We start from the raw sequence: 13,932 nt of genomic DNA, 5'->3' as shown, positions 1-13,932 counted from the left end.
CTCTATTGGTGTTTTAAACACCTAAATGCTGTTTCACATCCCACTTGCAAATCTGACTAAGTTTTACATGCACTGCCAAGATACGTTTATGCGCCATCAACAGGGTACTTGCTACTCATGTTTAAAACCACACTCTGCCTAAAACGTTCTAATTTAACTTACCAATTTCCCAGACACATTTATTTTACTTTATATTCCCACTATTTTGTAGTTCTCCTTCGTCAATGCAAGAATCGTTCTCCACTAGTCTACTGCCGACGTGCTGAAATGCAAACGCTTCGCGCCAATGAGAACTCAGCCAATCAAATTCTTTGCCCAAGGCTCAATGTTTATCATGATTGGATGATGCTTAACGGTTATCTTTCAAATGCTTAAAACTAATTCCTGAGAGCAGAGGCAAAACAGAGCATTGAATTTCAGATATTTCGTTTCACACACCCTAACAAAGTAAAACCACTGTTAATTACAGCAAAACAATTTTTCAGTTCTCCAATATAGACCATTTGGCTAGATGTAAACATACTGGTCCCGATACACTTCCTGTTTTTTTTTGTTTTTTTTTACTTTACACAAACATCACAAAAAAATACAACCAACATAACATTTCACTGGATGAAAATGTTACATTAGCACCTTTAAGATGCATTTGTATATGTGAAATAAAAAAAAAAAACCAAAAAAAAAAAAAAAAAAAGGAAGCACTTCTGGACCAGTGTTGTTTACATCTAGTGAAATGGTCTCAAATACACTGGACACTGGCAGGACACAGCTATCAAAACACAGAAAATACATTACTTAACAAATTTCCACAGGACAGAGAGCTTCAGGAAAGATGGATTGTTAAAATTAGAAGGGACACATGACCTAATTTTGACATAAGAATAGCGCATAAAGTTACATAAAATCTTTTCTGGTTATTAGCATGTTGACTAATGGCTGATTTGTACTCTAAGCATGTTTACTGTTCTTTCAAACACTACTATAGTCCTACAATACAATATTTTATAAGAACAACTAAGTATACATTTCCAATTTGTACACATTACAAAAAATTCAAGGCATGAATATGTTGAAACGCTTTTCTCCAGGACGTTTTTTTAGAGAGCATTGACTGAAATCAACACAAGCAGGTTTAATTTTTAACAAAATAATAACATCATTTTATCTCATGGGTTTCACACAAAAATGTTCCAAAAACACATTTTTGCACATGCAGAAAACATGTGAAATTCATGTCTTTTCTGTAAGGGATAAAACAGTTCATTTGTTAATTTGTTAAGTTTAAAATTGTTAATTTTACTGCAATAAACCGTATTTTCATGTGTTTTTAACTGTTAAATTTAAGGTCTTACTCTGTAAAACTAATTACGTCACTGTAAATTCTACGGTTATCGCATGTTTTGTGGAATATGGTTTTATTCTGTAGCATTTATATGGTATTTTACTGTTAAAGTAAGAACATTTTTTACAGTGTAATTAGTAGTAGCCATTGTACTTACATGAAAAAAAAAAGTACTTGCCATGTAACTAAGTTATGGAACAGTCTGTAATTACAGTTTGTAATTATGTAGATGTAATAGGCAGCTACTGTTACACATACAAGTCTGTTACACAGCTACTTGTACATTTAAGTACAATCTTGATACACTTTATTTTAAGTAGCTTATGTCTGTGTACATTTTTAATTACGTTGAATAAAGTGTGCAACACAGCAGTCTTTTGGTTACATATGTAGCTGTGTAACAGACTCGGTCTGTTACATATGTGTAACAGTGGCAGCCTATTACATTACATAATTACAAACTGCAACTACAGGCTGTTCCATAAATTAGTTACATGGTAAGTACATTTTGTTTCATGTAAGCACAACAGCTACTACTAAGTACTTAATTAGGTAATTACTCTTTATTATGACACCTTAAAATAAAGTGTTACCGAGACGTCTTTAAAACACATTGCAAGTCTTACTGCTCCCAAACTTTTGTGCAGTTGTGTACGTAACTAGAAACATCCAAGAAAGCTTTTGACTAAAGAACAGCACATTGCCACAAGGCTCTGAAACTCTAGTTTAATAGTAGACATTCAACCATTTCGGTCTTCATCAAGTAGTCAAAAACATTGCAACTACAAAACAACAAAATGAATCAAAATAATTGAAAAGTCCTTTCTGGATAAAGTTTGTAGTGTAACAAATCAACTCAGAGTCAAAGAGTTGATTATACAATGTCAGCATTTGTTAATGCACAATGCAAATGGTGTGAAATTGATCTGCGTCAAACTGTCAGTCATGGTGTAAATAGTTTCTGTTGAATTCTATTAATGAGCACAACTTAATTCTCACACTTTAATAGCAGTTTGTAGCCAAAAACTCTTGTGACTAAAGAATGTTCAGATTTGGCCCACAATCAGCTGCAGTGTGAACGCAGCCTTGATTTTATACAGATGCGTATTTTCTGGTGCCATTTTAAATTGCTGAGCCATTTGAAACTCTTTCCACACACAGAACAAGAATAGGGTCTCACATCTGTATGACTTTTCAGGTGTATCCGTAAATGCAATGGCAAAAGAAATGTTTTATTACACTGACCACATTTAAATCTCCTTTCTCCAGTGTGAACGTGCAGGTGATTTTTAAAACTGCTTCTTTTTCTAAACCTCTTAGCACAGTCAGAACTCTGTAGTTTCTTTCCAGAATAAGCTTGCAAGTTACGTTTCAGGTCTTGATATGTGAAACACTTCTCAAGCTGAAGGCGTGTGAAACTCTTCCCTTCAGTGTGAATTCGCATGTGGACTTTAAGAGTTTGTTTATACGCAAAACCCATTCCACATTGAGGGCATGTGTATGGCTTTTCTCCAGTGTGAATTTTCATGTGGGAATTGAGGTTTGATTTTTGGTTAAAGCTTTTTCCACACTGTTGGCAGGTGAAAGAGCTTTCTGCAGTGTGATATGCCATGTGGACTTTAAGGTGTCCTTTTTGAGTGAAGCTCTTTCCACACAGTTGGCATGTGTAAGGTTTCTCTCCGGTGTGAATTCTAATGTGGACTTTGAAAGTCGGTTTATGCGTAAAACTCTTTCCACATTGAGGGCACGTGTACGGCTTCTCTCCCATATGAATTCGCATATGGTAATTAAGGTTCGCTCTTCCAATAAAACGTTTTCCACACAGTTTGCAGGTTGAACAGTTTTCTCCAGTGTGAGTTCTCATGTGCCTGTTAAGGTTTCCTCTTTGGTTGTAGCTTTTTCCACACTGAGGGCATAAATAAGGCTTTTCTCCACTGTGAATTTTCATGTGCGAATTAAGGTTTCTTTTTTTGTCAAAACCTTTTCCACACTGTTGGCAGGTAAAAGGGCTCCCTTCAGTGTGAACTGTCATGTGGACTTTAAGGTCTTCTTTTCTGTTAAAACCTTTTCCACACGGCTGGCAGGTGAAAGAGCTTCCTTCAGTGTGATTTGTCATGTGGACTTTAAGGTGTGCTTTTTGAGTGAAGCTCTTTCCACACTGTTTGCAGATGTAAGGCTTCTCTCCAGTGTGAAGTGTCATGTGCCTGTTGTAGCTTCCTTGCTGAGTGAAACTGTTCCCACACTGTTGGCATGTGTAGGGCTTCTCTCTGGTGTGAATAGTCATGTGGCTTTTGAGGGTTGCTTTTTGAGCGAAACTCCTTCCACACTGTTGACATGTATAAGGCTTCTCTCCAGTGTGAACTCTCATATGGACTTTAAAGTTTCCATGTTGTTTGAAACTCTTTCCACAGTGCTGGCAGATTAAATCACTTTTAGTTCCAGTCTTCTTTCTTGATAAAGTATTTTCAGTCTGTGAGAAGGTAAATGATTTTTGTTTCTCATACTGATCGTTGGCTTGCATTTCATCTAGTACTTCGCTCTCCTTTTTCAGGGTCATCAGGGCTAGGGCAAAAAGAGACAAATACAAGTTAATCCCTGTTTAAAAGAAACAGCAGAACAGAAAGCAAAAATAGCTCAACTCTATCCTGGAGAGTCACAGTTCTGCAGAGTTTTGCCACAACACTCCGAAATCAACGTCTTCAAGATAACTTGAAAACTAAAGGTGGGTTTGATGGAGCAGTTTGGAGTTACACACTGCAGGGCTGTGGAGTTTGACATCCCTGGTCTAAAATATTATCAAAACATTCTTTCAAAGATGTTTTTGCAGAGAAACTGTTTTTGTTAATATCAGTCAGGTTAACACCTCACCAAGTTATCGCTCTCTTCTAGAGCTATTAAAACTTCAACAACACAGACCACAACATTGTCTTGGATAGTCTGTGAATTATGTATATTTTCACTTGTAGTCAAATATTAGCATGGTTTAGCTCCTATCTATCTGACTGCTACTACTTTGTCTAAATGAAGAGACATTTAATCAAAGTATGGAGTACCACAGGAATTAATATTAGGTCCTTTACTTTTCTTCTTCTTTATGGTTCCCCTGAGGGACATTATTTCCCAGATAGCATGCGTATGTCTACAAGATGTCTGTTAAAGATCACTTGATCTGGAAAACATCTGCTGTGTAAAAACAGCTGACAGATGTCTATAAGATGTCAGTTTTACGTCCATTCATTCTAAAATCAAACATCTTAAAGACATCTAATGGATGTCTTTAATATTTACTTTAATATCTGGAAATACATCTTCCAGATGTAAATGCAGACGTCAAATAGATGTCATTGTGATGTATGTGTGCTATCAGCCTGATAGTACACAGTTCATAGTTCGGAGAAACCTATTTGAACGTTATCTATTAGAGTCTGCAAGACATCTGAAAGGGACAGTTTGCTCATCTGAATGCTATCAGATGTCAAAATATACACATCTATTAGATGTCTTTAAGATGTTTATGATTTAGAATGTATGTAAAAGAAGACATCTTACAGATGTCCGTCAGATTTTGTTTTTGATCAAGCAGATGCTTTCCAGATCAAGAGATCTTTAACAGACATCTTGCAGATGTGCGTGTGCTATCTGGGCAGGGCTTTTATGCGCCACTGATGCAGTGTGTATCAATGATTTAAATGGGACAGCTAGTAATTTTCTTCAATTAAATTCTGCCAAAACCCATTAGTTCTGTTATGCAGAGGTTTTTTAACATATGTAGAAAAGTCTTCTTCCACCTTAGAAATGTTACAGGGTCAATAAATAAGCTCTAGTGGGTTCTACTGTACACTAGAAGTTTTCCAAATTGCACAATTTTATCATGACTAGTGACATTTTAAAATTCTGTTAATTACACACAGCTTTGAAAGACCTAGCTCCTCACTACTTCTTCTACTCTATATCTCCGATTTAATATTATTTTAATGGCATCTACACTAATATTGTTCATGGAACCCAAAAATGAAACCGATAACGTATAACTACATAACAATAAGAATCATCACTGTTGTATTATATTAAACATACTACTTGAGGTGTTGTTTTCACTAAATTACAAATACAAATTAACCAAATAAATATTTTACCATTGCAATACCACTATTGTACTGTAGTAAATAATAAAAATAATAATAATAATAATAATAATAATAATAATAATAATAATAATAATAATAATAATAATGTTATTATTTATTAGGATGCTGCAGCTAAACTGTGCTGGGCTGTGGACCTTTAGGAACTAAAGGTGCATTTACACAACACAATTTCCAACTAAAAATGGAACTTTTTTTATGCATTTCGCCAGTTCCATTACACAACAAAAAGGTTTTGGGGGCCTGGAAAAGCAAACTTTTGAAAAATGGTTTTTAAAGTGCAAGTTTTTGAAAGCAATGCTATTATTTTCTGTGCGTAAACTACAAAAAAAATCTGAATTTGTGAAAATGCTTATTCCAGTAGTGTATCTTTACAAACTGATATCACCAACTACTGGCCTGGCATAAATAAAACATCCATTTTAAAACAAATTTTCACAGATCCGTGTGAACGGCAATCACTTTGACAATGTTGTCTGCAAATTTTTCAAAAGAACAAAAGTTGTTCTTTTTTTAATCATGTAAACACACCCTGTGTGTTTGTTTCATTTTCAAATGCATGCACTGCCAAAAAAAAAAAAAAAAAAAATATATTTTTATCTGTTTTATTTTATTTCTAATCAAAATATCTACAAATTCTTAAATCAAGATGCATTTACTAGATAAGCAAAAAAAAAATTTTTTTATATATATATATATATATACATTTTTTTTTTATTTTTTTTTTGTCAGTCCCAAACTAAAATGCATGTTTGAGCTGTCTCAACTGAAAATATCTTGCTCTGACATACCTGAAAATTCAGTTCCATTTTTCTCAAAATCTCAAGATGCCTTAAAAGAAAATGTTAGTGGTGTGCATTTTTGTAAAAGCTGCTTAAATATCTTAATTAAACTAAGGCCTTATCCTGGATTAAGTTAAACCCATCTATAAAATCAGATATATTTTACATCTTTTTGCTTATCTAGCAAATGCATCTTGATTTAAGCCAAGCCTTTCTTGTAGTGTGTTATAAGCATCTCAAACTCACAGCCATTCAAATATTCAAGAGTTTGTGTGTAGCCAAAAAACAATGGATTATTTACAAAAACAATGTTGTTCCACATGTAAATAATCAGTGTAAATGAACAGTAACACATTTTAAAACAAGCAGTGCATAGAAACTTTTTATTTACATATTTAGATCACACTGACATAGTGTGATGGTTAAAATAATAAAAAATAAAAATTAAAAAAAAAAACTGGCCAAATGGTTATCAACATAATTTATATACTCAAAAGGGCTCAATTTAAAGACTATATATCTATGACAAAAATTGGATGACCAGTAATTTTCCTATATAAAATTCAGCTAAGAAAGAAATTTATTGGTCCAAAAACCTGTACACAGCAGCTTTTAGAAAATAATTTTCATCTAGAAGGATGTACTGTTACTTATTTCAAGACAGTGAAAAACATTTGACTTTTAAAAAAAATTTCACATGTAACAAAAACAGCCTTCTTCCACTTTAGAAACATTTCCAAGATGCAGAACATATTTTCATATAGCAGAAAAACTAGTTCATGCATTCATGACCTGAAGACTGGACTATTGTAATGCACTGCTAGGTGGTTGTCCTGCATTTTTAAGCTACAGTTAGTCCAAAATGCAGCTTCTACATTCTTACCAGGTTGAGAATATGATCATATCACCCCAGTTTTAGTATCTTTACACTAGGGTTGCCAACTGTTCTGTATAATACAAAATCGGATGCCCATTTTCCACAAGTTGATATGATTCTTTAGGGTCTTAATGAATAGTCTATAATATACTTTGGTTAAAAATTCTCAATGGTAGTGTAAAACAACATCCTTTTTACCTTGCCAAAATCAGCTCTGCAAAAATCATCCCATTCTGGTCGAGGCTGCTGAATGATTTGCGCGAACATAGATGGATATAGGTAGATCAGGAGGCACATTCCCTTCACAAACAAACAATCCACTGCAGTAAATGATGTAAATGATGACCGTTCATTATTACATCCAGCAACACAACACCTCGATCGCTCAGTTCTTTTCTAACTTGCATCCCTGCTCCAGCATCAAAACATAGAGGTTGGACTGTTACAACTGATCTTAGGTAAGTGTCATGTCAATCCAATGACCCCTTTAAGGCATAAAATCCAAACAGAAAGCAGTTTGACCAGTACACACTGGCATATGTCGTATGAAGACCATAACACAGATCTAAAAATCTAAACTGAGAATTGACCATTCTTTTCGGACCAAGCAGAATCCTTTTTCACCATTCGGTTTTTATTTCAGTCTTGACATTCACGTTGTCCTGCAAGTTTTCCACACAGGCCTCTTCCTTTTTAATAAAATGGACCGGCCACTCACTATTTGGCAAGTTTTCAGTCTTTAAGGAACTGCAAGTATTACACCTGTCCTTCTTTGGATGGTAAAGACCCAGGTTCTGCTCTTTAAATTCTTCTGAGAACACCTGCCTCGAGAAGGGTCTCAGCATCTTTTCCTCAGCAGCACGATGGTAGACTTTATACAGGCCAGTCATGGACTGAAATACAGGCTCCAGGTACTGTTTCGATTCTGATGAGCTACAGTAGCAGAAAGTCACCTTAGGGAGATCCTGCAGAAAACTCCTCATGAACTCACGATCGTCTTGTCTGAGGTGCGCTGCCGGATTCTGCAGTGTATTTCCTGTGTCTTGCACCCAGTTAAGAGCAGACCATTCTCCTATTCCCAGCGTTGACAAAAAGAAACTTTTACACACCCTTCTTCTCTCTCCATCAACTACTAAAAAATAATTAAGAGTAGATAACCTTCTTGAATTGTCACACCCCCTTCTCCTCTTTACCGGGATGACATCCACCAAACCACGCACGTATATTTTCTTCTCTTCCCAGTTCATGTTCTCCCAAAAACATTTAAAAATCTTCTCCCTGTCTGCTTCTCCAACTGTACTGCAGTGATGCTTGGAGGACTTCACGCATCCAGCTGACTGACATCTTGGTCCCATCACTCGGGGCTCCATGTAAACTTCTTCGTTCCTTCTTATTCCAACATATGGTTGTCCCATCATCCTTCTCCTTTTATTAACAGACTTGTTCCAACTGCTTTCATTCTGTCTCTTCCTTCCAACTGCTTCACTCTCAGTGCCATCACAGGAATCTTAAAAAAATACAACAAAAACATTAGTATGTTTTGTATACAACTGCTGTACTACTGCTGTAATTACTGCCCGTTATACATAGAAACATTAATTCCTCTGCATCTCTTGAAGCATTAACACATTTTCAAATTCCTCTCTTGCTACACTCCTGTTATTTCCTCATTCTTTCTCTGAGCATCTTTGTTGATCTCTCTTTTGCTCTCTCCATCTGTGCTTTCACTATGTATATAACTACATTTCTTGCCTCCTCATGCGATGCACTGACCATTGCACACATTTCCTCCACAGATATCAACAATGTCATGTTGAGGTAAGAAGTTGTTTATCTAGCTATATAGATGAAAACTCTGTGTATCTGTATTATACAACACTGATATTACAAAAACGTTAGACTGTTGATTTCTTGACACGTCGCACACCTACAGGAAACTATAATTACAATGCTAACATCAGATCTTAATTTTGTTAAATGGGTAAACTGCATAATTTTAACTGAGTATGCAACCACCTAGAGATAATTTTATAAACTTTAAAAACAATCACGTAAAACCTCAAAATAAAGATCACTGCTTACCTTAAGCTTGCAGCATTCAATTCAAGATGGCTGGGTGGCGTTGCCATCTTTTACAACAGCTTAAGGATCCAAGAGTTACAACGTTTGTTGACAAGGTCATTTTAATGCTTTCATTTACTGTGTTTAGATGTCCCCTCTTAATGCGATTATAATGAGATTTTGGCAATATTGCAATTAAACTATGCATGTAAATGCAATATTTTGATTTAAATAATGCAATTAAGCTCATAATCACAGCAAGCATTATCACATTAACATAGGTGGTGTATGGCATGTAAACATGAGTGCGAAATTGTGTGCAGCTCACTGCAAAAATGACACAAATATTGATGACAGATTTGGTTTTCAAGCTAAATAAAAATAAAAGAAAACTTCTTAAAGGAGAAGTCCACTTCCAGAACAAAAATGTACAGATAATGTACTCACCCCCTTGTCATCCAAGATGTTCATGTCTTTCTTTTTTCAGTCGTAATTATGTTTTTTGCGGAAAACATTTCAGCATTTTTCTCCATATAATGTACTGATATGGTGCCCCAAGTTTGAACTTCCAAAATACAGTTTAAATGTGGCTTCAAACGATCCCAAATGCAGTTGTAAACGATCACAGCTGAGAAAGAAGGGTCTTATCTAGTGAAACAATTAGTCTTTTTCATAAAAATAATACAATTTATGTACTTTCTAATGTCAAATGCTCGTCTTGTCTTACTCTGCCTGAACTCTGTGTACTCTGGTTCATGACAGTTAGGGTATGTTGAAAAACTCCCATCTCATGTTCTCCCCTCAACTTCTTATATCGCTGTTTTACCTTTTTTGTTAAGGGTGTTTGATCTTCTTTGCATATTTGCAAAGACTGGGTTGGTACTTCTGCAGCAATGTAGGATGATTCTGAAATGATTTCTGAAGTTGAGGGAGAAAATATGATTGTAGTTTTTTGACATACCCTAAATGTCTTGAATCAGAATGCACCCTTCTTCCTCAGTTGGGCTCGTTTAAAGCCGCATTTGAATTTGAATTCGGGGTACCATATCAGTCCATTATATGGAGAAAAATCCTGAAATGTTTTCCTCAAAAAACATAATTTCTTTATGACTGAAGAAAGAAAGACATGAACATCTTGGACGACACAGGGGTGAGTACATTATATGTGAATTATAGTTGCAAAAGGGAATAATACGAAAAATGGAAATTGCATGTAAATGGGAGTGAAGAGCTTTGCTCTTGACATGTAAACATCTTAATGCAATTAAGCCTTTTTTTTTTTTTTTTTAAATAATTGTATTATTTGTGAGCATATGAGTATGTTTACATTGACAACAATATTGCGATTTGAATACGATTAGAACAATACTCTGGTTAAGAATCTACCATGTAAACAGATTTTTAATTACATTAATCCGACTGAAGTCACACTCGAAGTAAACACAAATCGAATTAAGATGTGGAGTATTCCTATTTTAGTCACATTATCCAAATCCAGTACAGATGTGAACACACCTTAATCAAACTATTACCTTTGTGCAGGACTTTTCACCGCAGTTTGCGACAGGATACACACACGACAGTGGTCAAATGTTTGACGGCAAACAAAAGAGCACAGCTTCAACCACACCATCATCTGTTTGCACGTATAGCATTACAAATTAACTGCACTCGAAGCATTCAAAAAATTAAAAATGAAACACCCCAAACTGTGTATGGCACCATGACAGAGATGAACTGTATGTTGAGACATGAAATTCTGGAGGAGACGTAATGATGTGTGCCATTAATCGACCTATGTATTATAACATATAAAACTAGAACATGAAAGGAATATTCTGAAAGGAACTCATGTAAACACCTTTATCATAATGTCTTATTCAGAATAAAGTAAATAGTTAAATTACTGATGTCCATGTAAATGTAATCATTGTTAAATATTCACAAAACCCACAAAAATGTAAAAGGTTACCAATAGAAATGATTTATGGAAAGGTAAAAATAACAAAATATGTAGACACAAGGTTTTCTCCCCACAACCACGATATACGTTGCTTATTTTTCTACAAAGAACCAGCTCCCAAACTTTGAAACAGCCTTCCTGATAACATATGGTGTTCAGACACATTTCTTTAGCCAAGCATTCACATTATGCATTTCATAACCTTTCACTCAGTTATACCTGAACAAATGCACATGATCATCTTTTGATTGAAACGTCAGCTATTCTAATTATTCTCTGTCTGCTTTTCTGTTTCCAGCTCTGAATGGGCATCTATAGATGACACCAGCTACAGATTGAATCCAGCCACTTACAAAGATCTGAGATGACCCCAAACTGGTGGACTTCAGGATTTTAGATGTCAAACCTGATCCAACATACAAAACTGCTATATTTTCCTCAAAATGCAAATATTGTTTCAATAATGTTAATTGTTTTTGCTTAAATAAAATCATTTTTAACTGCATGATTTGTATAACTTAAACTGTAAATTTCTGCCAAATAGACATTAAATTGAGTCATTTCTGATAACAAATCATTTTCAATTACTATATAGACACATGCATTTTCTGTAAAACTACTTTGAAATTATGTGTTGTAAAAAGAGTTACAAAAAAAAGTGAACTGAATACATTTTTGATTCTCAATATTGTTTTGAGTGTATTATTATAATATTGTTTTACCATTGCCATTATAAATTGATAACTCACCTTTTTGCTTATGAAAAATAAGCATCATTAGATGCTATAAATGAAGGGTTTACATTGTTTTTAATTCAAAAAATGTTTAATGTTATACTATATACTTTTTTTATTTAATTGTCAAAGGAAACTGCATTAATTAGGACAGTCATATGACATTCTTCAAAAATATAATTTATGTAGACACTTGCATATAAGGATCAAATGAGTGAGTTTAGCTTTAAATTAAAACCAACCTGTTTGTTCCTCAGTATCTTCTTGTTTTAGACTGAACACTTCTGCAATCCTTATGTCTTCATTTTCCTCTTTAATAAACGCCATCTTTATAATAGTGTGTCTTGTGGATCTCAGGTGCTTCACCAGAGGTGTTTCTGTTTGTTTGAAGATGAGAAGCTAATTAACAAAAAAGGAAAATAAATACAAACGAAACCTCTGTGTGCTTCTCAATCTGCTCCCTAGTCAGTGCACTGGTAAGGGAGTGAATCAAAGTAACATTTATCTTAAATTACCCAAATAGACAAAAATAAAAACACACACTATCCCTAAGGGTATGCAAGTATTTAAGATGTATATTTGATATTAAACAACTTGTAGATTACATTTAATACATTACACTTTCATGAGAACATTTACAGTTAGTTTGTAAAATCTGTTTTGACACATTTGTGTTTGTTGTTTTCGGTGCATTGACGCTGTTTTGAGCGCTTCGAATCACTGAATCGTTTTGCAAAGCAAATGATTCAATTGACTCGAAGTTTCAAAAAGCTCCGTTCTCATCACTACTAACCAGAATTCGTGTTTACTATAAACTGATTCACGATTTAGGGAGCCAGTTGAAAAGCACCGTGTTTGTTAATGTGCAAATACGCTTTACTCACAAATAAAAAAAAAATCAAAATGTTTAATGAAACACTGCAACGTTATAATGAATGATTAATAATTCATTTAACATAGTTTGTAAAAACTATAACACTACCTAAAAGATTTAAGAGATTTAAATACTTTAAACTCTTCAAAACACCAACCTCTCTTCAGCCGAATCTCCAGACACGGAGCGCAGCGCAGTCTTATGACGTCACATGCCAAACCAAAATAAAAGTCCTGTTTTGGCCACAGATATGTATATGCAGAAAACACACATAAATAACAAACATATGTCAACGGTAGATTAATTTGTGGTTAAATGAATTTAAAATACATGTTGTCCAGTGAAGTGATGAAAATTAATTTCAATGAAAGAATAATATGTGAGATGTCATGTTTGAGTGCAGGAACCATGTTAAGAATCCAGAAGCCTTAGCATTAAATAATTTAACATTGATTTAATTACACACACACACACACACACACACATATATATATATATAAAAGGTCTTATCTAGCAAAACGATTGGTCATCAACAAATTGACAATTTATATAGTTTTTAACCTCAAATGCTTATCTTGTCTGTTCTCTGCGATGGGCTTACAAACTCTGTGTAATCCGGGTCAATACAGTTAGGGTAGGTCGAAAAACTCCTCATTTTCTCCTCCAACTTCAAAATCGTCTTACACCGCTGCAGAAGTACTGACCCAGTGTTTATAAAGTGAACATGCAAAGAAGATTAAATGCTCTCTGTGATCCCTTATATCAACATATCATATCATCCAGCTAAAAAATTTATATATTTATAATGTATATATTGTTTATTAAAAAACATCCCGATCTGCAGAATTTAAGATGGTTACTATTTAGTTGATGAGTTGTCAATACGATATATCACAATATGTAGAATATGATTTTACTGCACAATTCAGCATATTAACATGAAATGATAACTGCAAATCCGTGTTTCGCTGCCTGGAGATCATTTGTTTCTTTGAATTGCAGCGATTAATTTGCTTCTCATATCAGTAGCTTTCAGCAGTCTGTAAAAATATATCTTAGGTTTCTTGTCAAATCTCTCTGTACAGTCAATCGCAAAGCTCGTTATGGTTTTAGAGGTGTTCTGTGTGTTCTGTTGCTGCACCAATGCTGCCACT

At 34.5% G+C, this 13,932-nt stretch overlaps 1 protein-coding gene across 3 annotated transcripts; it reads right to left on the bottom strand.

The window, feature by feature from the left end:
- Positions 1-1,972: 1,972 nt before the first annotated feature.
- On the bottom strand, positions 1,973-12,964 carry LOC127160671 (gastrula zinc finger protein XlCGF57.1-like). 3 transcript variants are annotated; one of them, XM_051103326.1, is made up of 3 exons: positions 12,936-12,964; positions 12,147-12,281; positions 1,974-3,904 (listed from the first exon to the last, which is right to left on the bottom strand). In XM_051103326.1, the coding sequence occupies exons 2-3, from the start codon at positions 12,229-12,231 to the stop codon at positions 2,406-2,408; spliced, it is 1,584 nt and encodes a 527-aa protein (XP_050959283.1). In that variant the 5' UTR covers positions 12,232-12,281; positions 12,936-12,964; the 3' UTR covers positions 1,974-2,405. The 3 variants fall into 3 exon arrangements, with proteins under 3 accessions (XP_050959284.1, XP_050959286.1, XP_050959283.1); XM_051103327.1 differs by lacking the exons at positions 12,147-12,281; positions 12,936-12,964 and adding an exon at positions 7,737-7,917 and having other exon boundaries at positions 1,973-3,904; XM_051103329.1 differs by lacking the exons at positions 12,147-12,281; positions 12,936-12,964 and adding an exon at positions 7,345-7,758 and having other exon boundaries at positions 1,973-3,904.
- Positions 12,965-13,932: the final 968 nt, after the last annotated feature.

The sequence above is a fragment of the Labeo rohita genome, unplaced genomic scaffold (assembly GCF_022985175.1).
Source record: "Labeo rohita strain BAU-BD-2019 unplaced genomic scaffold, IGBB_LRoh.1.0 scaffold_423, whole genome shotgun sequence".
Lineage (NCBI taxonomy): Eukaryota > Metazoa > Chordata > Actinopteri > Cypriniformes > Cyprinidae > Labeo > Labeo rohita.
Note: the sequence above shows the minus strand (reverse complement) of the source record. Positions and strands in the feature narration are given on the sequence as shown.